Raw genomic sequence first — 23,409 nt, forward strand, 5'->3', positions numbered from 1 at the left:
CCCCGGATTCCCCGAGTTGTTTCCTAGAACAGGGGGTACCTCTAACATCCCCATCAGTCATCCAAATACTCCATTGGGACAACCTACCATATCCGCTCACTTTGTAGGAACACCTTCTGAGGTCCGCCCCCAGGTGTTCACATCAGGAGTAGCTCCCAATATCTTTACCGCTTCACCATGCTCTGCCACAACACAACCTTCACTTTCAAGGCCCGTTTTTGATCCCTCGGCCTTCACGTTCCAAAACCCTGTCTTTCAGGTGGATCCTCCTCAATATCCCACATATACTTATCCGCAGCCACCCTCATTCGAGTTCACACCCGGACAAGATAAAACGCCTAAAGCTCCTGAACAGGATGAGATGGCAAAAAGAATGAGGAGCCTTGAGCGGAGTCTGAAGAACATGCAAGGTTTAGGCGGGCAGAAGAGTGTTTCCTATACTGATATGTGCATGTTCCCTCACGTGCACCTGCCCATGGGGTTTAAAACGCTGAAGTTCGAGAAGTATGATGGGCATGGTGATCCCATTGCTCACCTTAAAAAGTATTGCAACCAATTGCGCGGGGCTGGCAGAAAAGAGGAGTTGTTAATGGCTTACTTTGGAGAAAGCTTGGTAGGCATCGCCTCGGAATGGTATATGGATCAAGACGTCTCCCGATGGCACATTTGGGATGACCTTGCCAGAGATTTTGTGAGACAGTTTCAATACAACATCGACATTGCGCCAGACAGGAACTCCTTGGCGAATTTGAAGAATAAGCCCTCAGAAAGTTTCAGGGAATATGCTATTAAGTGGCGTGAGCAAGCGTCGAGGGTGAAACCTCCAATGGATGAAGTGGAAATGGTCACCGTATTTCTTTAGGCCCGGGAAGCGGATTATTTCCAGAACATGATGTCAGCCATGGGCAAACCTTTTGCGGAGGCTATTAAGATCGGTGAGATGGTGGAGAATGGTCTGAAGACAGAAAGAATCTTGAGTCAGTCAGCCATTAGGGCAACCTCCCAGGCCATCCAAGGCGGGTCTGGAGTAATGGCCAAGGGTAAAAAGAAAGAAGAAACGGTTATGGCAGCCTCAGGGGCAAGGAGACACCGCGCTCCCAGACCCATGTTTTCCGAGAGAACCCCTCAACATTACTACCCTCATCATGACATGGCTTATGTTCCACAACCATATGCGATCATGAATGCTCAACCCTTTGCACGGCCGCAGCCACATACCAATACAATCCAGCTCCATTCCCAAGAAATTAGCCTCCCCACCAAAACCACTAAATCCTCGTCCTCCACAGAATAACTTTCCTCCCCGTGAGCAGCCCAGGAGGCAAAATTTTACCCCAATTGGCGAATCTTACTCTAATCTGTTCCTAAAACTTGTACAAATGGGTCTACTGCAGCCGGTCCCTCAGAACAAATAAAACCCGGCATCGCCTGCCTACAGAGCCGGTGTGAGGTGTGCTTATCATTCAGGGGCAGAAGGCCATGATACAAATGACTGTTGGACACTGAAACGAGCAGTGGAACATCTAATAGATCAAGGAAAAATCATACTAAGTGATGAGGATGTCCCAAATGTGACCAACAATCCATTGCCGGCCCACAATAATGGACGAGTGATTGGGATGATCTGTGAGGATAGAGAATTTGATCTGGCATTAAAAGCTATAATTGCTATCGCTGATGTGGAAAGAAAGCCAAAGGTGGCCCCGAAGCAAGAGAAAGGGGAAAAGAAGAGCAAAGTCACCGAGACAGAACCAAAAAAGAAAGTTGAAACAAGACAGAGGCAATGCCTTCCGAGAATGGGATCCTCTATGTCCCGCGAGGCCGCCAAGAAAAGCAACTGATTGTGAACACTCCAAAGAAATTTGAGTTGAAAAAGGGAATGCAAATGTACGTACCGAAGGGAGCCTATGTGGTACGGGGGACAATTAAACCACCTCGGCTGAATGAGCCAGTGTTATTGGACGCGTGCCACAGAAGCCTATGACGAACCCTGCTGCAGTGCCTTGGAATTATCATCAGACGGTGGTTACGTATAAAGGAAAAGAGATCTCGGGAGAGCTTCCAGAAAATACCCCTGTAGAAAAATATTCAAACATAGAAGAAGTAAACAATGCCACCAGAAGGCGTTTCCCGCCTAAGAAACCTGTGAGTGCTGAAGAAGCAGAAGCCTTCTTTCAGAAGATGAAGATGGCCGACTATGAGGTGGTCGATCAATTGCGAAAGTATCCTGAACAAGTGTCGTTGCTGTCATTACTGATGAAATCCTATGAGCATCAAAAGGTTTTAATGAAAACTTTGAATGAATCGTACGTGCCAGTTGAAACCTCGGTGGAACAGCTTGAAAGAATGGCGGAAAGGTTCTTTGCTGTCAATCAAATCTCATTCAGCAAAAATGACTTGCCTCCAGAAGGAGCTGCTCACAACAAGGCCTTGCACTTAACCGTCCAATGTGAGGGATATTATGTAAAGAGAGTCATGGTAGATGGAGGTTCGGGAGTAGACATTTGGCCACTCTCCACACTACAGCGTATGGAAATCGGGACTGGAAGGATTCGTCCCAACAATGTCTGTGTAAGAGCCTTTGACGGTATCAAAAGAGACACCATTGGAGAAATTGACCTAATCTTGACCATTGGCCCGGTGGACTTCGAGGTGACTTTCCAAGTGCTAGACATGGATACGTCCTACAATTTCTTCTGGGAAGGCCTTGGATTCATGATGCAGGAGCTGTACCCTCTACCCTCCATCAAATGGTGAAATTTGAACACGAGGATCAGGAAATCGTGGTTCATGGAGAGGATGAACAGTCAATCTATCGGGATCCATTTGTCCCATGCCTAGAAGCGAGGGAAGGCAGTGAACACATAGTTTACCAAGCATTCGAAATTGTGGTAGCGGACCAGCATGAAGAAGGAAACCCGTGTCCCCAACCCTTCCTATCCAATGCCTCGATTATGGTGGCCAAAGAAATGATCAGACATGGTTTCGAGCCAGGGAAGGGACTTGGAAAATCCCTGCAAGGAATAGCGGATCCGGTGACCCTGCCAACAACTGAAAAATTCTTCGGGATAGGTTTTCACCCCACCCCAGATGATGTAGAGTGGGCGGATGAGAGAAAGAAAGAGGGATGGGTCTTGCCACAGCCACTGCCACATCTGTACGAGACCTTTGTTAAGCCAAAATACAATGAAGAAGAAGAGGATGAGGCCTTTACGGCCGAAGAGATTGAAGAGATATGTGGGGCAATGAGAAAGATATTATACGAAACCCACATGGTTCAGTCGGGAGAGGGCTCCAGCACCGCTAAGGTGCTATATATGGGACCCAACGCCAAGCTGCAGAATTGGAAGGTACGCCATTCCCAATCAGGCGGGAGTCCCGGTAGACCTGTCCTGCCACTTTTTCTGCATCCCGAGTTATTCCAGGGTGTAACTCGGATGTTTTCTTTAGTTTCCTGTCTTTTAAATTTCCCAATGTAAACCATGTTATCTTCCCAATTCCAAGAAATGAAATCAATATTTCATCGTTCATTTTTCTCTTTATTCTTTCTGATTTTCTTTATTTTTCTCTTTTATTTTTTCTTTTCAGTTATAATAATGCGGCTTTAAATAACATGACATGCTTGCGGACTTCATGCCCAGATCCAAACACGCTGTCTAATTGTGAAATAATGAACCAAGAACTGGAATATGATGAAGAAGAGGCTTTTAGGAAAATAAATCGAGAATTGGAACAATTTGAGAATAAACCTAAGCCAAACTTGAATGATACTGAGCCGGTTAACTTGGGAACTTCAGAAGAGATCCGGGAAACCAAAATAAGCATTCACACGGATGAGAAATCGCGGGATGCAATAATCCAACTCTTGTTTGGGTTTAAATATATGTTTGCTTGGTCATATGACGACATGCCAGGGCTGAGTGTTTATTTAGTGGTTCATAAGTTGCCAACTTACCCCGATTGCCTTCCGGTCCAACAAAAGCTGAGAAAGTTTAAAACTGACATCAGTGATAAGATCAAAGAAGAAATCACGAAACAGCTGAAAGAAGGGGTAATCCGAGTGGTCCGGTACACTACATGGTTGGCCAATGTAGTCCCAGTTCCAAAGAAAGATGGAAAGACACGGGTGTGTGTGGATTACAGAGATTTGAACAAGGCAAGTCCCAAAGACAATTTCCCTTTGCCCAACATCCACATCCTTGTTGATAACTGCGCCAAGCATGAGATACAGTCCTTCGTGGACTGTTACGCAGGATACCACCAGGTGTTGATGGATGAAGAAGATGCTGAAAAGACAGCTTTTACCACACCTTGGGGTACATGCTGTTATAGAGTCATGCCGTTCGGTCTGAAGAATGCTGGGGCAACCTAAATGAGGGCCATGACCACCATTTTCCATGACATGAGGCATCAGGAGATAGAAGTATATGTTGACGACGTAATCATCAAGTCCCGAACTCAGGATGATCACGTTCGAGACTTGAGAAAATTCTTCGAGCGGTTGCGCAAGTATGATCTGAAGCTGAACCCAGCCAAGTGTGCTTTTGGAGTCCAATCCGGCAAACTTTTGGGCTTCATAGTTAGCAGGAGAGTTAGATCCAACAAAGATAAAGTCTATCCGGGATTTGCCTCCTCCGAGAACCAAGAAAGATGTGATAAGCCTGTTGGGCAGATTAAACTATATCAGCCGGTTCATTGCTCAATTGACTTCCACATGTGAGCCCATATTCAAGTTATTGAAGAAAGATGCCGCGGTCAAGTGGACGGATGAGTGTCAAGAAGCTTTCGACAAGATCAAAGAATATCTGTCGAATCCGCCAGTCTTGGTTCCACCAGAGCCGGGGAGGCCTCTTTTCTTGTATCTGACAGTCTTTGAAAATTCTTTCGGCTGTGTCCTCGGGCAACATGATGTAATTGGGAAGAAAGAACAGGAAATTTACTACTTGAGTAAGAAGTTCACCAGTTATGAAGTTAAATATACTTTGTTGGAAAGGACCTGTTGTGCTTTGATTTGGGTTGCTCAAAAGCTAAGACATTATCTTCAAGCTCACACCACCTACCTCATAACCAGGTTGGATCCTTTGAAATACATATTCCAGAAACCGATGCCCACAGGGAGATTAGCGAAATGGCAGATTTTGCTCACTGAGTTTGACATAGTCTATGTCACTCGTACGACGATGAAAGCCCAGGCGTTGGCGGACCATTTGGCTGAGAATCCGGTTGACGAGGAATACCAACCGTTGAGCACGTACTTCCCAGATGAAGAGGTAAATTCAATAGAAGTAATCTCTGAAGATACCAATGCTTGGAAAATGTTCTTTGATGGGGCGGTAAACGCCAAAGGTGTAGGAATTGGGGCAATCCTGATCTCACCCACCGGTCAGCATTACCCGGCCACCGCTAGGCTCCAGTTTTTCTGCACAAACAATACCGCTGAGTATGAAGCCTGCATCATGGGCATGAATATGGCGATTGACCAAGACGTTGAAGAGTTATTGATTATGGGGGATTCAGATTTGATTATCTGGCAAGCCCAAGGAGAATGGGAAACCCGAGATGTTAAGATTATTCCCTATCGCCAACATGTGGAAGATCTTGGCAAGCGATTCAAATCAATAGAGTTCAGGTACATCCCTCGGTGTCACAATGAATTAGCTGATGTACTCGCCACTCTGGCCTCGATGCTACCTTACCCAGGCAATGCCCACATTGATCCCTTGGAGATCCAAATCAAAGAAAGACATGGTTACTATAATATGGCTGAGGCAGAACCAATCACCCAGCCATGGTACCATGACATAAAAAGGTTTCTAAAAACACAGGAATATCCCGAGCAAGCCACCGGAGATCAAAAGAGAACCATTAGACGGCATGCAAGTGGTTTCTTCTTAAGTGGTGATGTTTTGTATAAGAAGACCCCGTATCTCAATTTATTAAGATGTGTTGATGCCGAGGAGGCTGGAAGGATTATGCATGATGTACACGCAGGAGTGTGCGGACCTCACATGAATGGGTAAATTTTGGCAAAGAAAATCCTTCGAGCAGGATATTACTGGATAACCATGGAAAAGGACTGCTTCAGCTTTGTCCGAAAGTGCCATCAGTGTCAGGTGCACGGTGATTTGATTCATGCGCCTCCAACAGAATTGCATCCTATGTCAGCACCTTGGCCATTCGTTGCTTGGGGCATGGACGTCATTGGGCCGATCGAGCCAAAAGCTTCAAATCGACATAGGTTCATACTGGTTGCCATTGACTACTTCACGAAATGGGTTGAAGCCATCACTCTCAAGTCAGTCACCAAGAAAGCGGTGGTAGATTTTGTGCACTCTAATCTTATCTGCCGTTTTGGCATTCCTGCAACTATCATCACAGACAATGCTGCCAACCTGAATAGTCGTTTGATGGAAGAGGTATGCGCACAATTCAAAATAACGCATAAAAACTCTACTCTTTATCGGCCCAAAGCCAATGGTGCCGTTGAAGCAGCAAACAAGAACATCAAAAAGATTTTGAGAAAGATGATTCAGAGCTCCAGACAGTGGCATGAAAAGTTGCCTTTTGCATTACTGAAATATCGACCACAGTGCACACATCGGTAGGAGCTACCCCATACCTTTTGGTCTATGGAACCGAGGCTGTTATACCCGCAGAGGTAGAAATCCCTTCTCTCCGGATCATCGTTGAAGCAGAAATCGAGGATAGTGAATGGGTCAAGATTCGTCTGGAATAGTTGTCTTTAATTGATGAAAAATGGATGGCCGCGGTCTGTCACGGGCAGTTGTACCAACAAAGAATGGCCCGCGCTTATAACAAGAAAGTACGACCCAGGAATTTTGAAGTGGGACAACTTGTGTTAAGGCGCATTCTCCCACATCATCAGGAAGCAAAAGGAAAATTTGCTCCTAGTTAGAAAGGTCCATACATCATCAGAAAGATATTGCCGAGAGGAGCATTGTATCTGGGAGACATCAAAGGAAATGATCCCGAAGCAGCTGTGAACGCGAATGCAGTAAAAAGGTACTATGTCTAGGTTTGCTGCGGTGATAACTTTTGTGCAATTGAGATGACAAAGGCTTTCCTTTTCGCTACCCAAACACTATCAACCCTTTGCGAACCCATTTGGGCCGGTTACTCTTCTTTGATTACCCTCTTTAGAACCCGAAAGTACTATTGAAAAGAAAAAAAAGAAAAAAGAAAAAAAAACAAAAGAAAGAAAAAAAATGAAAAAAAAAAGAAGAAAAACAAAACAAAAACAAAAACAACCAAAAACAAATGTTTCCCTGAACTACGTCTGACTTGATTTCGAAAGGATACGTAGGCAGCCTCTCTCTGGGGTTCAGTCACACCAAAACAAAAATCCCAATTCCCCCCAAAAGTGAAACTGGGGTAGATGATATAATGGCTCGGTAATGAGCCCACCAAAACGGTTCCAAAGTTGTAATTCCATCCAAGATTCTTTTTACCCAAAAACCTTGTCCAAGTCCTTCCGATCAATTGGCAAAGACGTGAGAAGTGAAAACATCATTGTTGTAATCTGATGCAATCAAATTGAGAGAAATAAAATGAGAGAGTCTTATCGGTGAAAACCTACGGGCACCATAAGGCGACGGTGAGAAGAGAAATTGAAAATGAGAGAGTCCGCTTAGTGAAAACTCGTAAAGAGCACTATCGGGCGACGGTGAGAAAAGAAATGAGAGAGGTCGATTGGCGAAAACCCGCAAAGGGCGCCGTCGGCCGAAAAGAAGACATCTCCCACCACTGAAAGAGTCCTGGCAAGGTTCCTGGTTTTGAGATACGGGTCAATGAGTTTACGAGAAGTTGGAAAGTTTGTGCGGGTCGGGCATCCAGTCCAAGAAGCATGTCATGTTTATTTGAAGCTTGCATGCACCCCCAGATAAGTCCTTCTCTTCCCCCGAAAGGGACGCTTCTCTTTAAATTCATCTTCTTGCCTTTTTGCTTACTTTTTCCTTGAATCCCTTTCGGTCTAACTCTGTTTCCGAAACTAGTACAAAGAAAAGGTGGCAGGACTGGCTTTACAGGGCTCTCCCTAACAAAAGCTAAAGAAAAGTACCCAGCCTCAGCGGGTGCATCAAGTCAATCCTGACTGGCCATGATGGCAGATGCTTTGAAATCAAATTTATTAAAAGAGAAAAAGAAAAGTCAAGGACAAAGGTCTTAAAGGCAGAATAAAGTGAAAAAGGTCGAAGCCCCACACAGGCGAGTCGTCATGAAATCTTAAAAGTTGAGTCCTTCGGTTTGAAAGAGAGGTTAATCTTCAAAACCAGCAAGCAGCAGAGGTTCTCAACGGAAGCTGGGCCTGATCAAGCAATCAAGGCCACAAAACCAACCACAGTTTCAAACTAACAATTGTTCTTTGTTTGAAAATTGAAACAGGTGCAATCCAGGCAACCGCTCAAAAGCAAGTGCAGCCAAAAGAAAAGACACGCGCAAGTACTGGAACAGCTTTGCAGGAAATGATCAATGCAAAAGGGAAGTTTCCTCCAAGTCCTTTTCTGCATCTTATCAAAAATAAAAAATAAAAAGAGAAAAAATAAAAGATGACAAAAGAAGAAAATCCCAAAAGAGGATAGCTTAGAATTCCCAATATCAACCTGGTATCCTGTTAACCGACGTTAGGGCCCCAATCCCTGAGTTGAGCTTTTTACTTTTTAGCAAACATTAGGGCCCCAATCCCTGAGTTGCGCTTTTTAGACATAGGGCCTCCATTCCCTAGTCGCCTTTTGCCAACATTAGGGCTCCAATCCCTGAGTTGAGCTTTTTACCTTTTAGCCAACATTAGGGCTCCAATCCCTGAGTTGCGCCTTTTTAGACATAGGGCCTCCATTCCCTAGTCGCCTTTGCCAACATTAGGGCCCAATCCCTAGAGTTAGCGACTTTTTAGACATAGGGCCTCCATTCCCTAGTCGCCTTTTGCCAACATTAGGGCTCCAATCCCTGAGTTGAGCTTTTTACCTTTTAGCCAACATTAGGGCTCCAATCCCTGAGTTGCGCCTTTTTAGACATAGGGCCTCCATTCCCTAGTCGCCTTTGCCAACATTAGGGCTCCAATCTCCGAGTAGAGCTTTTTACCTTTTAGCCAACATTAGTGCTCCAATCCCTGAGTTGTGTCTTTTAGACATAGGGCCTTCATTCCCTAGTCGCTTTTTTGCCAACATTAGGGCTCCAATCCCTGAGTTGAGCTTTTTACCTTTTAGACAACATTAGAGCTCCAATCCTTGAGTTGTGCCTTTTAGACATAGGGCCTCCATTCCCTAGTCACCCTTTGCCGACATTAGGGCCTCAATCCCTGAGTTGAGCTTTTTACCTTTTAGCCAATATTAGGGCTCCAATCCCTGAGTTGTGCCTTTTTAGAAATAGGGCCTCCATTCCCTAGTTGCTTTTTGCCCACATTAGGGCTCCAATCCCTGAGTTGTGCCTTCTTAGACGTAGGGCCTACATTTCCTAGTCGCCTTTTGCCAACATTAGGGCTCCAATCCCTGAGTTGTGCCTTTTTAGACATAGGGCCTCCATTCCCTAGTCGCCTTTTGCCAACATTAGGGCTCCAATCCCTGAGTTATGCCTTTTAGACATAGGGCCTCCATTCCCTAGTCGCCTTTTGCCAACATTAGGGCTCCAATCCCTGAGTTGAGCTTTTTACCTTTTAGCCAACATTAGGGCTCCAATCCCTGAGTTGCGCCTTTTAGACATAGGGCCTCCATTCCCTAGTCGCCTTTTGCAAACATTAGGGCTCCAATCCCTGAGTTGCGCCTTTTAGCTTTTAGCCAACATTAGGGCTCCAACCCCTGAGTTGAGTGTTTTTCCTTTTAGCCAACATTAGGGCTCCAATCCCTGAGTTGTGCCTTTTAGACATAGGGCCTCCATTCCCTAGTCGCCTTTTGCCAACATTAGGGCTCCAATCCCTGAGTTGTGCCTTTTAGACATAGGCCTACATTCCCTAGTCGCCTTTTGCCAATATTAGGGCTCCAATCCCTGAGTTGCGCCTTTTAGACATAGGGCCTCCATTCCTTAGTCGCCTTTTGCCAACATTAGGGTTCCAATCCCTGAGTTGAGCTTTTTACCTTTTAGCCAACATTAGGGCTCCAATCCCTGAGTTGTGCCTTTTAGACATAGGGCCTCCATTCCCTAGTCACCCTTTGCCGACACTAGGGCTACAATCCCTGAGTTGAGTTTTTCACCTTTTAGCCAACATTAGGGCTCCAATCCCTGAGTTGTGCCTTTTTAGACATAGGGCCTCCATTCCCTAGTCGTCTTTCGCCAACATTAGGGCTCCAATTCTTGAGTTGAGCTTTTTACCCTTTAGCCAACATTAGGGCTCCAATCCCTGAGTTGCGCCTTTTAGACATAGGGCCTCCATTCCCTAGTCACCTTTTGCCAACATTAGGGCTCCGATCCCTGAGTTGAGCTTTTACCCTTCAGCCAACATTAGGGCTCCAATCCCTGAGTTGCGCCTTTTAGACATAGGGCCTCCATTCCCTAGTCGCCTTTTGTCAACATTAGGGCTCCAATCCCTGAGTTGAGCGTTTTTTCCTTTAGCCAACATTAGGGCTCCAACCCCTGAGTTGAGCATTTTTTCCTTTTAGCCAACATTAGGGCTCCAACCCCTAAGTTGAGCGTTTTCTTTTTGCCAATATTAGGGTCCCAATCCCTGAGTTGCGCCTTTAGAAATAGGGTCCCATGCCCTAATCTATTCCATCATAGATAAATACAATTCTTGAAAAAAAAAAGAGAGAGAGAGAGAGAATGAGTTCAGATTTTGTCACAAATAACTCACGAAATTTTCCTAGTGAAAACTGGGGCAGAAAATTTCGTTCGTTTGTTTGTTTTGGTGTCTGAGCAGGTTTGACCTCAGGGCACAAGGATGCGAGACGACCGATGGAATGAGTCTCAATCCAGAATAAAGAAAAGAAGAAAAGAACAAAAAGAAATGAATGTTGAAGCAAACAGGGGTGCGGATTGTTCAAAATTTGATTGAAGTCACAAGCTTCGCCGATCCCGCTTTGACCCAATGCTGAAGAAAGAACTGACACCTACAGCTTGCGAGCATCAAGATTCAGAACGGAGTCCACAGCAAAATCAGCTAAGACTCAAGATCAAGCTTCAAGAAAATTATAGATAGGAATCTTGTAACTCATAGTTGATAGGCATAGCTAGCTTAGCTTTGATTTTCCTTTTGGTGTAATAAGGAGGTCAGCAAGCAGTAGCAGCAGCAACAGCAGTGAAATCATAGCTCCTGGTAGTCCCAGCTACCAAAACTTCCAGAACTACACTGACCTGATTCCCTTATAGCCAAGGATATGTAGGCGACCTTTGAAGCAGGGTTCGGTCAGACGGTTTTCAAAAATGCTTCTCATGGAGTACCAAGCAGGCAAAAATCCCTCATAATTGCTCATTTATCTTTGCCCGAAAACCCTTCGTGTTTCCGAGCAAAGAGGGGCAGCTGTGAGCACGTGATTTTTGCCTTGCTTGAATTATTCCAACAGAATCCTTAAAGTTAGGATTTTTCTTTTATTATTTGATTTTTAGGATTTAATTGCATAATTTTTGTGTGTATTTTCATTTGTGTGTGCATGTTTAGTCTTAGATAATTCAAAAAATACAAAATATTGCATTTGCATTTAGGATTTGATTTTACATACTTTTTAGACTAATTAGTAATTGGATTTGTACAAAAATACAAAAAATCACAAAAATTTGATTTGTTTGTTCGGTTTAAATTCTAGTTTTTGAGGATTATTAGTTTCCTTTAAATAGGTATTAGTTTTAATTATGGCTTAATTAGGTAGGTTGAATTAATGTTTTAATTTTAGTTTTGTTTTAAAAGTTGAAAAACAAAAAAAAAAGAAAATAAATAAAACAAAAGGATTAAATAAGGAAGGAATTAAAGAAAATAAGGAAAAAACAAAACAGGCTTGTTAAGCAAATAAATTTTGGGCCGAAATTAGTTAGCCCCATCACTTAAAACCCCGGATACCCGTTTAAATAACCCATACCCAGCCCAAAACCACCCCTGGTCTGGTCCAGCTCCCCTTACCCCCCCAAAACGACGACGTTCCCCTTCTTTTGATCTCAACCGTCGAGGTTGATTGATCCAACGGACGAGAAGCTTGGATTCATTAATATATAAATGTCCAAACGACCCCTACCCCCCTCAGAACCCCCTTCCCTTCGTCTCTCTCACCACGACCGGACCAAACCCTAACTCCACCACTCTCCGCCAGCGACAATTCTCCGATGAACCCCAGAATTACACCATAGATACTCCTCCACCTCCCCTTTTCAGATCCGAATTTTGTTTACTTCGAATCCCCACCAGACTCCTCGAATCTTCAAAATGCTAAGCGCCGCCTCCGCCGCACACGGCGGCGCCACCTCCAAATCCCACCCAATTTACACCCTAGGTGCTCCTCCTTCTTCTCTTCCCGAATCTACACTCCGTTTCCCTCAAATCCCAGCCGAATCTTTCGAATCTTAGATCAAAAGAAGCGGTCAAACCCCAAAATCCTCCAAACCCAACCAAAATCACACCAGGGCCTCTCCTCACCTCCATTGTTACGAATCCACCATCAGTAGCCTTCAAATTTCTCCCCAGGATTTCGAATTTTAAATCAAAGTTTGGCCTCAAACCCTAGTTTCACGAATTGGGGGTTCTCTGATGGCTTGACCATTATAGTGTTTAGCTGTGTGTTTTCTCATGAAAAAAACACACGATTAAACGCTAGTTTGGTCAAGAATTTTCAATTGGATTTGCCCAAGCGAAGTCTCAATTCCGGTAATCCTCCTCTCTTCATTTTCTTTTTATTTCTTATTACTTTTTCCTGTCTATTTTTAGTATTTGTTTTTTTTAATTTTCCTAGACTTCTTTTGTTAAGTTTAGTCTTCATCCTCTGATACAGTTTGATTCATATTTGGATTGTTAATTGACGATTCATGATCCAATATTGATAGCATGATTCTGTTTCTTTTTAATTTTGTGTTTGATTCATAATTTTATTTAACTGGTAATAAATAGTTTGATAATAGTATAAATTAGGATTAATTTCCAGCTTTGTTTAGCATTAAATGGACTTGATAATTCAATTTTAGAGTTTTCAAGATTGGTTTGGTTATAGCTGAATAGTCCAGACCTTTATTAGTTAACCATGGTCATTTTTGACCAAGTTCAAAGGGCTAGGGTTAGTTTTGCATGGTTTAGTAATTCAGGGGTAAGGACAGGGGTAGTATAGGCATTTCTCAGTAAAAGAATCCTGCAGTAACTGAATTGGAACCCCCTAGAACCTTCTAGATAGGGTTCTAATTTGAAATTCAGGAATTAAGTGTAGTAACTTGGGCAACAAGCCAACAAGTAAAGGACTAACTAAGCAAAAACAGAAAATAAAAGAGGGGGCAAGGGTGCAAAAGGAAAATCTGAAGGCTGCCCTAAGCTTTGCCTATAAAAAGGCATGCCCATTGCCTTATTGAACAAGTTTTAGAATCTGAAAAATCCCCACAAATTTCTAGAAGTTTTGAAGATCTAAAAAAAAATTCAAAAATTCCCATTCTAGAGCTTAGTGAAAAAAATCAGAAAATTTCCAAACAATTCAAATCAGGATACTGAAAACTCTTGAAAATTTCAGGCAACCAAAACTCTAGGAATTACTATTCCATTGAATTTCCTAGAGTGATCTTAGGTTTCCAGTTTTGCATTAGCATTCCAGTTGATCTAATGTTGAAAATGGCCTGAGTCTTCTTCGTGTTTTAGTAGCTGAGGTTCAGAAGTTCCTAGGCTGATTTTCGAGTTGTTTTTGGTTCATTCAGGCTATTTCTGGGTTGTTTACTGGTGCTACTTGATTGAAATCACTTCCTGGATTATTTGATAACACTTCCTGGGTGGAATTAGTTCGAAATTGCTGTTGATTACTGCTGACTCCTACGTGCTGTCTCACTCCTACTTATTTTCTTTGTCCAACTTCCAGGTACACACCTTGAATCTACCTTGATGTGGCTTTCGAATTGGAAATGGAATAAAACTTATACATGAATTTGCTTCCTGATATGTGCTCAGTGGATTCATTGTATTGTCTAGTATAATTTTAGCTTTGGTTTGTACTTACATGAATAATGGACTGTGGACTGGACATATTTTCTATTAGTTTACTTCATTGATTAATTTAGACAGGATTTATGAGCTGATGATTAGTTCAAATATAGGAGTGGTTGAGATGCACTAAGGCTTACCCCTGTATCTGCCTATAAGTTTACCTCAAATGCTTATTTGTTTCATGTTAGGTTTCACACTTGCAGACGCGAACAATATTTGTTTAGTGTTACAATCCTGTCACTCAAATTTTAGAAGATCTGCAAAACATAAATATATCCAGTCGTTCACATTTTAGTTCCAAATATGTTAATGATTGTATGTTATCCATCTATTTGTCATTAAAAGTCAAGATAGGAGTGTGAATTTATAAGCTGAAGTGCTAATTAATTGGTGCTAAACATTAAATAGGCAATCAGATCCTTAATTTCACATTTATATGTTAATCTAGTGATAATAACTTAGTATTGATGATCCAGTATCAGTTCCAGTTATTTGAATTATGAAGAGAACTGGGCCAACGTCGGGTCCAGCTATTTTAATGAGGGGTCCAAGTATAGTCAGCCCTGGGCCAATGTACTTGGCAGTCTATCAAGGACAGACTTCTTTAAATTGGGCTCGCACTCAAGCCTAGTCATCTGGACAGTTTTCCTGAAGCTGAGGGCATTTCCGCTCCTCTTGGGCTGGTTTCGAAGCCCAAATGCTAGAATTATTTGAAATCATTGGTTTAATTTTGCAATACAATTTCGGGCCTCCCATGTTAAGTAGCAAATTCGAATTAAGAGGTTTCCCTCTTGTTTGAATTTGGACTTGACCCGGAGGCCCAAATTCCTTGAATGCTATTAATAGTAGTTTATTAACAATGCTAATAAATTAGGCCTTTAGAGACAATCGTTAATAGAGCACAATAGTCCCTTTAGGATAGCCTTTAAAATAAAACGAGGTGCGCCGCGCTAAACAAAATTCACAAATTGCGTGGCCCTCTTTAATTACTTCATTAAAAATATCTAGAACTCGGGACGTGCCATTTAGCGAATTTTCATGGCCTCCCGCAAAGTTAATAACACGTTAGTCACTTTAGGCGTGTTCTTTAATAATCTTACCTTCCTAAATTCGGGTGTGCATTTCATGTGACCCAAATCCAAATCCCAAAATGTTGAATAAAATGTGTCGAGGATCCGGGTGTATTTCATATGACGTGATCCGAAAACATATTTTAAACGACGTTCAATTTTCCTAAAATTAATTAAAAGCTGTAAAGAATTTAAAAAAGGGCACTATAGGATGACATGTATAAAAATCAGATTTTTAGCCAATTATAATAGTTTAAGCGACCGTGCTAGAACCACGGGATCCGGGGTGCCTAACACCTTCCCTCGGGTCAACAGAATTCCTTATTCAGAATTTCTAGTTCGCAGACTCCATTCGGGAAGTCGAAATTTCCTCGATTTGGGATCCAAAATAAACCGGTGACTCGGGACACCAGAAACCATCCCAAGTGGCGACTCAGAATAAAAAGAAATGAATAATTCCATTTCGAATAATGTCACTTAAAGTGGAAAAACTCCCTTATACACTATCCTTCGGGGTAGGTGTGTAAAAAAGGAGGTGTGACACCTTTGTTATGATCATTTAGATCATTTGATCATCTTCTTTATCAAGAAGTTTATTTGAAATCGATTTGTCTATACGCTTTAAGCTTACCATAGACTTTGTCCTTCTAGGACTTAATAGGAGCATTTGCAATAAGAATATAGTTACTTTCTTTGGGCCAGCAAATGCGTCCGGCATACTTTGCAATATATTGCAAATGAATTATCCTTTTATGAACTTCAAGTTCATATTATATTATTCGAGGATCTAGGTGTACAAATGATAATTCATTCCACGTAACTTTTTCTCAACTGTTTATCATGTCTCACCCGCATGTTAGAAAAACTAACTTGTTACCTCAACTTTGAGAATCCACCTTTGTGCGTTATGGAGTTAATCAAAATATACACCGCACATCAATAATAATATGATGGAATTATTTGGTTCCTGACCCTGAACCACTTGTGAAGGGAGAAAATAATATACTTTGGTATATAACGTATATCAAACTGATATAGATAACTTTGTTCTCATAAGCAATTATTTAGCTATTAAGTAGAGGCACTTAATAAATCATTTTGCTAAACCAACTGTGATGTAAACCAACTTATCAAGATGAACTTCTTGAATAGAAAATCTGGAAATTATGCTGGAAATTAAATTTTTTTTTGGCCAAAATTAAAAATTTTATTTCAACCAAGTATATCTATTTACATCCACTAGTTACATTTGGACTCTATAACTAGTCTCCAAATTCTTCCTATCTATGTAAAGGTGTGACGACCCGGCCGGTCGTCTCACGAGTTACCGGTCCGTTTCCCCCATTTCTGCTTCTATTTTCTTTGTTCATCTGTGTTTTGAGGTATCGGGTTAGTCGGATTGAATCCGGAATGATTTTGATAAGGTTTGAGACACTTAGTCTCTTTTAAGAAGGCTTAAGTTGGAAAAGTCAACCGGATGTTGACCTATGTGTTAGAGGGATCGGATGTGAGTTCCGATGGTTCGGTTAGCTTCGGGAGGTGATTTGTGACTTAGGAGTGTGATCGGAATGGGTTTTGGAGGTCCGGAGTAGAATTAGGCTTGAATTGGCGAAATTGATATTTTGGCGATTTCCGGTTGGTAAGTGAGATTTTGATCCGGGGGTTGGAATGGAATTTCGAGAGTTGCAGTAGCTTCGTTGTGTCATTTGGGATGTGCGTGCAAAATTTCAGGTCATTCGGACGTGGTTTGGTTGGGTTTTTGATCGAAAGCGTATTTCAGAAGATTTTTAGAAACTTAGGCTTGAATCCGATGTGTTTTGAGTAATTTGATATTGTTTGAGGTGTTTTGAAGATTGGAAAAAGTTTGAATAAGGTTTTAGGATGTGTTGGTGCTTTTGGTTGAGGTCCCGGGGGCCTCGGGTGAGTTTCGGGTGGTCAATCGGACCATTTTGGAGTTTAAGAAGTTGTAGATTTTGAAGTTCAGCTGTTGCAGAGATTTATACCTTCGCGTTCGAGAGTGGGCATCGCGTTTGCGTAGAAGGATTTGAGGAAGGCCAGAATTTAAGCCAACGCGTTCGCGATAGGGGCTTCGCATTCGCGGAGGGATTGGGTAGTTGGTCACCGCGTTCGCGAAGAGTGGTCTGAGCAAGGAATCGCGTTCGCGTTGGTCGTGTCGCGTTCGCGTAGAGGAAAAAGTGGTCAACGTAAGTTTGTGCTTTGCAAACGCAAGGGTTTGACCGCGTTCGCGAAGAAGGGGGAGTCAGACCTAGGCAGAATGTTTTAAGTCATATCAGTCGCGATTTTGGGTCATTTTTCCTCCATAGTTGGTCATTTGGGGAGCTTTTTGAGGGAGATTAAAGAGGGATTCAAGGAGAAACGTTTGGAGGTAAGAATTTCGGACCTAAAACTCGATTCTATTGTGAAATCCACCTAGAAATTCATGGAAACTTGAACAAAAAAATGGAAGAACTAGGGCTTGGAATTTTGGATCTTTGATTTGGGATTTGAGGGGTCATTTGGACTCCGATTTTGGTGTTCTTTATATGCATAGACTCGTGGGGAGATAAGGAATCCGTTGATGTGAAAATTTTTGAGTTTCGAGAAGTGGGCCCGGGGCTCGGGTTTTGCTAATTTCGGGATTTTTAATATTTTTTGATTGTTTTCGCATGGGCTTTGTTCCCTTAGCATATTGTGACGTATTCACTCTGATTTTGGCTAGATTCGACGTGAGTGGAGGCCGATTCGAGAGGCAAAGGCGTCGCGGAGTAGTATTTTCACCGACTTGAGGTAAGTAACTATTGTAAATTTGGAACTGAGGGTATAAAACCCGGTATTTGACTTGATTTGATAAATGCGGTGACGCACATGCTAGGTGACGAGCGTGTGGGCGTGCACCGGTAGGGGATTGTGACTTGGTCCTCCCCGTAGCGACTATTGAGCCACGTATTTTATTTGGAAATGTTATATTATTCTGGATTCTGGATCCTTATACTGTATTATGAGCTTTATGCCATGTTTGGGGCCTTGTGCCGATCTGTAGAAACCCTTAGGGGCATCTTAACTATTTTCCTCACTCTACTTGTTAAAAGCATAGCCTCAATCCTGTTTTTACCTGTTAAATGTTTAAAACTGGTTTTATCATTCTACTCCTACTGTGAGGACTGTTTGGGCTAAGTTCCCTAATTTCTGTTGTGATGCCCGAGAGGCTGTGAGGCTAATGACTGATGAGAGGTTGAGAACCTTATGGTGAGGATATTATATGTCTATATTATGGATCGGGCTGCACGCCGCAGCGATACTTATATGGATCGGGCTGCACGCCGCAGCGATATACATATATTGGATCGGGCTGCACGCCGCAGTGATATGACGCTTGGGTTGTAGGAGCCCCTCCAGAGTCTGCACACCCCCAGTGAGCGTAGTCGACTATAAATACATGGATCGGGCTGCGCGCCGCAGCGGTTATTATGATTTTTATTATTATGAGTTAATACTGAGCCGGGTGCTGATAGTGAGTATTGTGTGACTAGAGTTGAGTCACGTGTGACTGAGAGGCTGCCCGAGGGGCTATATTTCGAGTGACTTCATGCCCAAGGGGCCCTGTTATGATATTTCTACTGTTTTCACTCTTTTTTTTTAAATAAGCCTCTGTTGGACATGTTGTCAAGTAATTGATTTCAAGTGTTAAATTGAAAATGATGAATTTATGACATAACTGATTTTAGAATATATGTTTTGAACTGCTCGTCACTGCTTTTAGTCCATTATTTACTTTAGTTACTTACCGGGTTGGAGTACTCACTTTACTCCCAGCATCTTGTGTGCAGATACAGGTGCCCGAGAGGCCGAGTGAGAGCTTTCAGCTGTTTTCCAACACTTGTCGAGGATTTCGAGGTAGTTGCATGGCGTCCGCGGCCCCGATTTCTCCCTTCTATCCTATTACTTTTTCGCATTTCTAGACTATCTATGTAGTAGGTTGTTCAGACTTGTATTAGAGGCTCTAGACTCGTGACACCAGATCAGTGTGGGTTGTGTAGTTTCTATGTCTTGTTGATTTACGCATATGTTTCCTATTGTTTTAAACACTTATTATGATAATTAGTATTTAAAACGTGTTAGCAAATGACTTATTAAATGAATATGGGTTGTGGTTTGATAGTTGGTCTAGCTTGCCTAGTAATGGGATAGGCGCCATCACGACCGGTATTTGGGGTCGTGACAAAAGGTATAAAAAACTCTTTCCAAAACCTCTCTACCTCTACTTAGGGTAGCTATTCAAAGACTCTAGGACTCTTCTCCATTTGCTGAATTGTTGTCCTCTTGTATGCAATTGTATTACAATCTCTTTAAGGATTTGTCGACCCTCTCTCTTTTTGTCTTGAAATCTTCTTATGTTTCTTTCACTCCACAAATGGTAAACAGTAGCAGCATATAAGAATAGCAGGATCTGTGCTCGTGGTCTGCTGTTCCTTGTTTTTCTGCTAATCCATTCTGTTTCTTCTTCCCAGTTACTGATCTTCCTCTTCTCTCCTAGCCATTGAAGTATTGAATTCCAGATGTAGGCAGAGTAACTACATTGAAAGAACAAATGCTGCAAGGTCTCCTCATCTCCTGTACTACACAAAACACAATCTGTTTGTACATTGACACCCCATTTTTGTATTCGATCCACAATAGCTAACCTTCGCATAAGTGCCAGCCATAAGATAAACTTGTGTTTTGGAATAGTCTTTGATCCCAATACAAGTCCTCTCCATTTCAACTTCTGATTCTGTGGTAGGAAGGCTTGGTATGCTTTTTTGATTCTGAACTTACCTGTGATGCAGCAGTCTTGTAACGCCGCATTTAAATCCTTGTTCAAGTACCGTTTCTTTGCGTCCAATATTTTTCGTACTATCCAACAAGCTCTAGCTAATGTTGTCATTTGTTGTATGTCTTTCCCTTTGATATAGAATGTGTGTATCCATTTTATCCAAAGAGAATCTTTCTTCACTGCTACAGCCCATAACAGCTTGCTAAGAGCTGCTTTGTTCCAAGTATGAAACTCTATAAAATTTAGACCCCCTGCTGAATATGGCTTACACAATGTTTCCCATGCAACCAGTGCTCCCCTTGAGCTTTCATGATTGCCTGTCTATAAGAATATTCTGCATATTCTTGTCATAAGCTGAATGACCTTCTTTGGGATTAAAAACACCTGGGCCCAATAAGTTTGCATCTCAAATAGAACACCCTTTATGAGTTGGACCCTTCCACTATATGCTAAGTACTTCGTAGACCAACATCTTATTCTTGCAGTCATTCTTTCAACTAGAGGTAGACACTGTTGAACTGTGATCTTCTTTGATGATAGAGGAACTCCCAAATATCTGAATGGTATCTCCCCCTCTGAAAACTGCATCTCTTCTAATATTTGATTCTTCAACCGTGAGTTAACCCCTGCCACATATAAAGAACTTTTCTCTAAATTGGCCTTTAATCCAGATACTTTTGAGAAGTGATTAAACTGCTTCATCATCAACTTCACTGAAATTACATCAGCTCTACAACACATGATTAAGTCATCCCCAAAGCATATATGAACTATCTCCATCTTGTTGCATCTTGGATGATAGTTAAAATCTGGAATATATCTCAACTGTTTAAGTGATCTATACAAATACTCCATCACTAAGACAAACAAGTATGGATGGATCTCCCTGTCTTAAACCTCTCTTGGCTTGGAATCTGGGAGTAAGTCCTCCATTGAATAGCAATGAATAGCTCACTGTACTTACACATTCCATAATCATATTGACAAATTTCATAGGCATCCCAAATTCTAGCAATATCATTCTGAGAAAACCCCAGTTCACTGTATCATATGCTTTCCTAATGTCTACCTTCACTAGGCATCTAGGAGACACTCCCTTTTGTTTGTATCCATTTACCAATTCATGAGCCACAATCACATTATCCAGAATATTCCTCCCCTCAATAAAAGCTGATTGTGAATGTCCTACTAGGTGATCAACTACTAGTTTTAACCTAGTAGTAATAACTTTGGCAATCAGCTTATACAGAGTTGTACAGCAGGCTATGGGTTTGAATTCCTTCACAAAAGAGGGATTTTTAACTTAGGGAACTAGTGTTACAGTAGTACAATTCACCTCCTTTAGCAACTTTCCAGTTTGGAAGAATTGTGTTGTTGCCTTTGTCACATCCTTCCCTATCAAGTGCTAGTACTTCTTAAAAAATTCTGCTGGAAACCCATCGATACCAGGAGCTTTTTGAGCTGGTAGGTCCTTCAAAGCCTGAACTATCTCAGTTTTTGTCTTCTTGAATAAGAAGTAGCTTTTGCTCAGCAGTAATACAAGGTCCATCTCTTACAATTCTTGGATCTAAACATGGCACTTCTCCTTCACTTGAGCCTAACAGCTTCTGGAAAGAACTTGTAAATTCTTTTTGGATCAGCTCAGGGTCATGTAGTTGAATGCCATCTTCTGTGCAGATTGATGAAACTCTATTTCTCTCTTGTCTTGCTTTCAATTCTGCATGGAAAAATCTCGTATTTGAATCACCATATGCTAGCCATGTTGCTCTTGACTTCTGTCGGATCACTTGTTCATGTATTGTTGCCCATTTCTCTAGTTGCATTAGGGTCTCTTTTTCAGTTGTTATAAGCTGTTCATTGAACAAGTCTGCACTTAGGTCTAGCTTTACTTGTTTCAGTTCTTCTTCCAGTATACCGATCTTCCTCTCCAACATTGACATTTCTTTGTTCATTTGGGATGTCTCTATTTCTATAAACTTCAGTTTCCTCCAGATTGAGTACATGGTATGTCCATGCACCTGCTGTTCCCACACTTTATGTACTGCTTCTTGGAAACTCTCTTGGGATAATAACACATTGAATAATCTGAATGGCCTTGGCAGTTTCTGCTTGGCCACTTCTGTTCTGATTATAATTGGAGAGTGATCTGAACATTCCGGGATATGATAGTATGCTTCCAGTTTTCCATACTTCATAAACCGTAAGTCATTTCCAAATGCCTAATCAATCAAGCTGTAGATTCTTTCATTTGCCTCTCGTTTATTACACCATGAGTAGGTGCACCCTTTTCTATTTAGTTGGCCCAAGCCAATTTCTTGAATGCAATTTTGGAAATCTTCCATTTTTGATTGTTTTACTGGCATCCCATTAACTCTATCATGCATAGAAAGGATTATATTAAAATCTCCAATCACCATCCAAGGTTCTGTGATGGAGCTGTTAATTTGCTTTAACATTCTCCATAGCTCTTGTCTTTCCTATTGAGTATTCATCCCATATACAAATGTTATCTCACAAGCAAATTGTGACTCCTTGTCTTCAACCTTGCAATGTACCAGTTGCATATGAGAATCTAGGATATTCACGAAAACCTGATTAGGTTTCCAACAAATCCACACCCTGCCTCTATTACTAACTAGGTAATTAGCATGTATTTTCCATTCTACTCCAAACTTTCTTTTTATTTTTTCTGGACTTTTCTGCTTTACTTTAGTTTCTAGACATCCCGACAGTACCACTTTATTCTTAAGCATAAAGGACTTCAATTCTTTTGCTTATAGGGCTTATTCAGCCCTCTTATATTCCAAGAGCAAATGATCATGGAGGGTCTTTATTCCTTGTGTCCCCTTTTGCCATATTGGCATTAGCTTTTTCAGGTTATATCCTTAATGCACTGAATCTGTTCTTTTGAAGGAACTGCTCCACATCTTCAGTTTCTATCAAGGTTCTTGACCTGTTACCCTTAACTTGTACCATTTTCTGCTTGCCTCTATTTTTACTCTCTTGAACTTTCTGACTTTCCTCTATTGTATTTACTTCTTGATTCTCCTTCTCGAGTTCTTCATTTGGTTTGCCAGCAACTTCAATCACAATTTCAGTAACTGAACCTGTATTAGGTTTAGCCTTCCATTGATGCTTAATCTTCTTCTTCTGCCTCCTTGGTAGTTGCTGGACATTATTGCCTTCACTTACTCTGTTTTGTTCCTTGCAACTTGCTTTATGCCTTCCAATTAGTAAGCATTCCTGACAATACTATGGTTTCCACTCATACTCAATCAATTGCTCATAGTAGCTACCATCAGGCTCCTCTAGTGTAACTGAATCATGGAGAGGCTGGGTCACATCCATTTCAATAAGTACCCTGGCATAAGATATCCTTTCTTCATTTGCTGTTAGCTTATCAGTACAAATTGGTTTACCCA

The 23,409-nt window shown here is 41.8% G+C and overlaps 1 protein-coding gene across 1 annotated transcript; it reads right to left on the minus strand.

Annotated features, from left to right (window-relative positions):
- Window positions 1-19,432: 19,432 nt before the first annotated feature.
- LOC109207404 lies at window positions 19,433-20,842 on the minus strand. The gene is made up of 2 exons (XM_019370311.1): window positions 20,372-20,842; window positions 19,433-20,308 (listed from the first exon to the last, which is right to left on the minus strand). Exons 1-2 carry the CDS (start codon window positions 20,840-20,842, stop codon window positions 19,433-19,435), a joined length of 1,347 nt encoding a protein of 448 aa, XP_019225856.1.
- Window positions 20,843-23,409: the final 2,567 nt, after the last annotated feature.

This window comes from Nicotiana attenuata, unplaced genomic scaffold (genome assembly GCF_001879085.1).
Source record: "Nicotiana attenuata strain UT unplaced genomic scaffold, NIATTr2, whole genome shotgun sequence".
NCBI lineage: Eukaryota > Viridiplantae > Streptophyta > Magnoliopsida > Solanales > Solanaceae > Nicotiana > Nicotiana attenuata.

Excerpts from the sequence above, each read along its gene's own strand:
- LOC109207404 (XM_019370311.1), bottom strand. The coding sequence starts at position 20,842 with ATGGAGTATTTGTATAGATCACTTAAACAGTTGAGATATATTCCAGAT. Across the intron at positions 20,309-20,371 it reads TGCAAACTTATTGGGCCCAG|ACAGGCAATCATGAAAGCTC; the intron begins GTGTTTTTAATC and ends ATATTCTTATAG.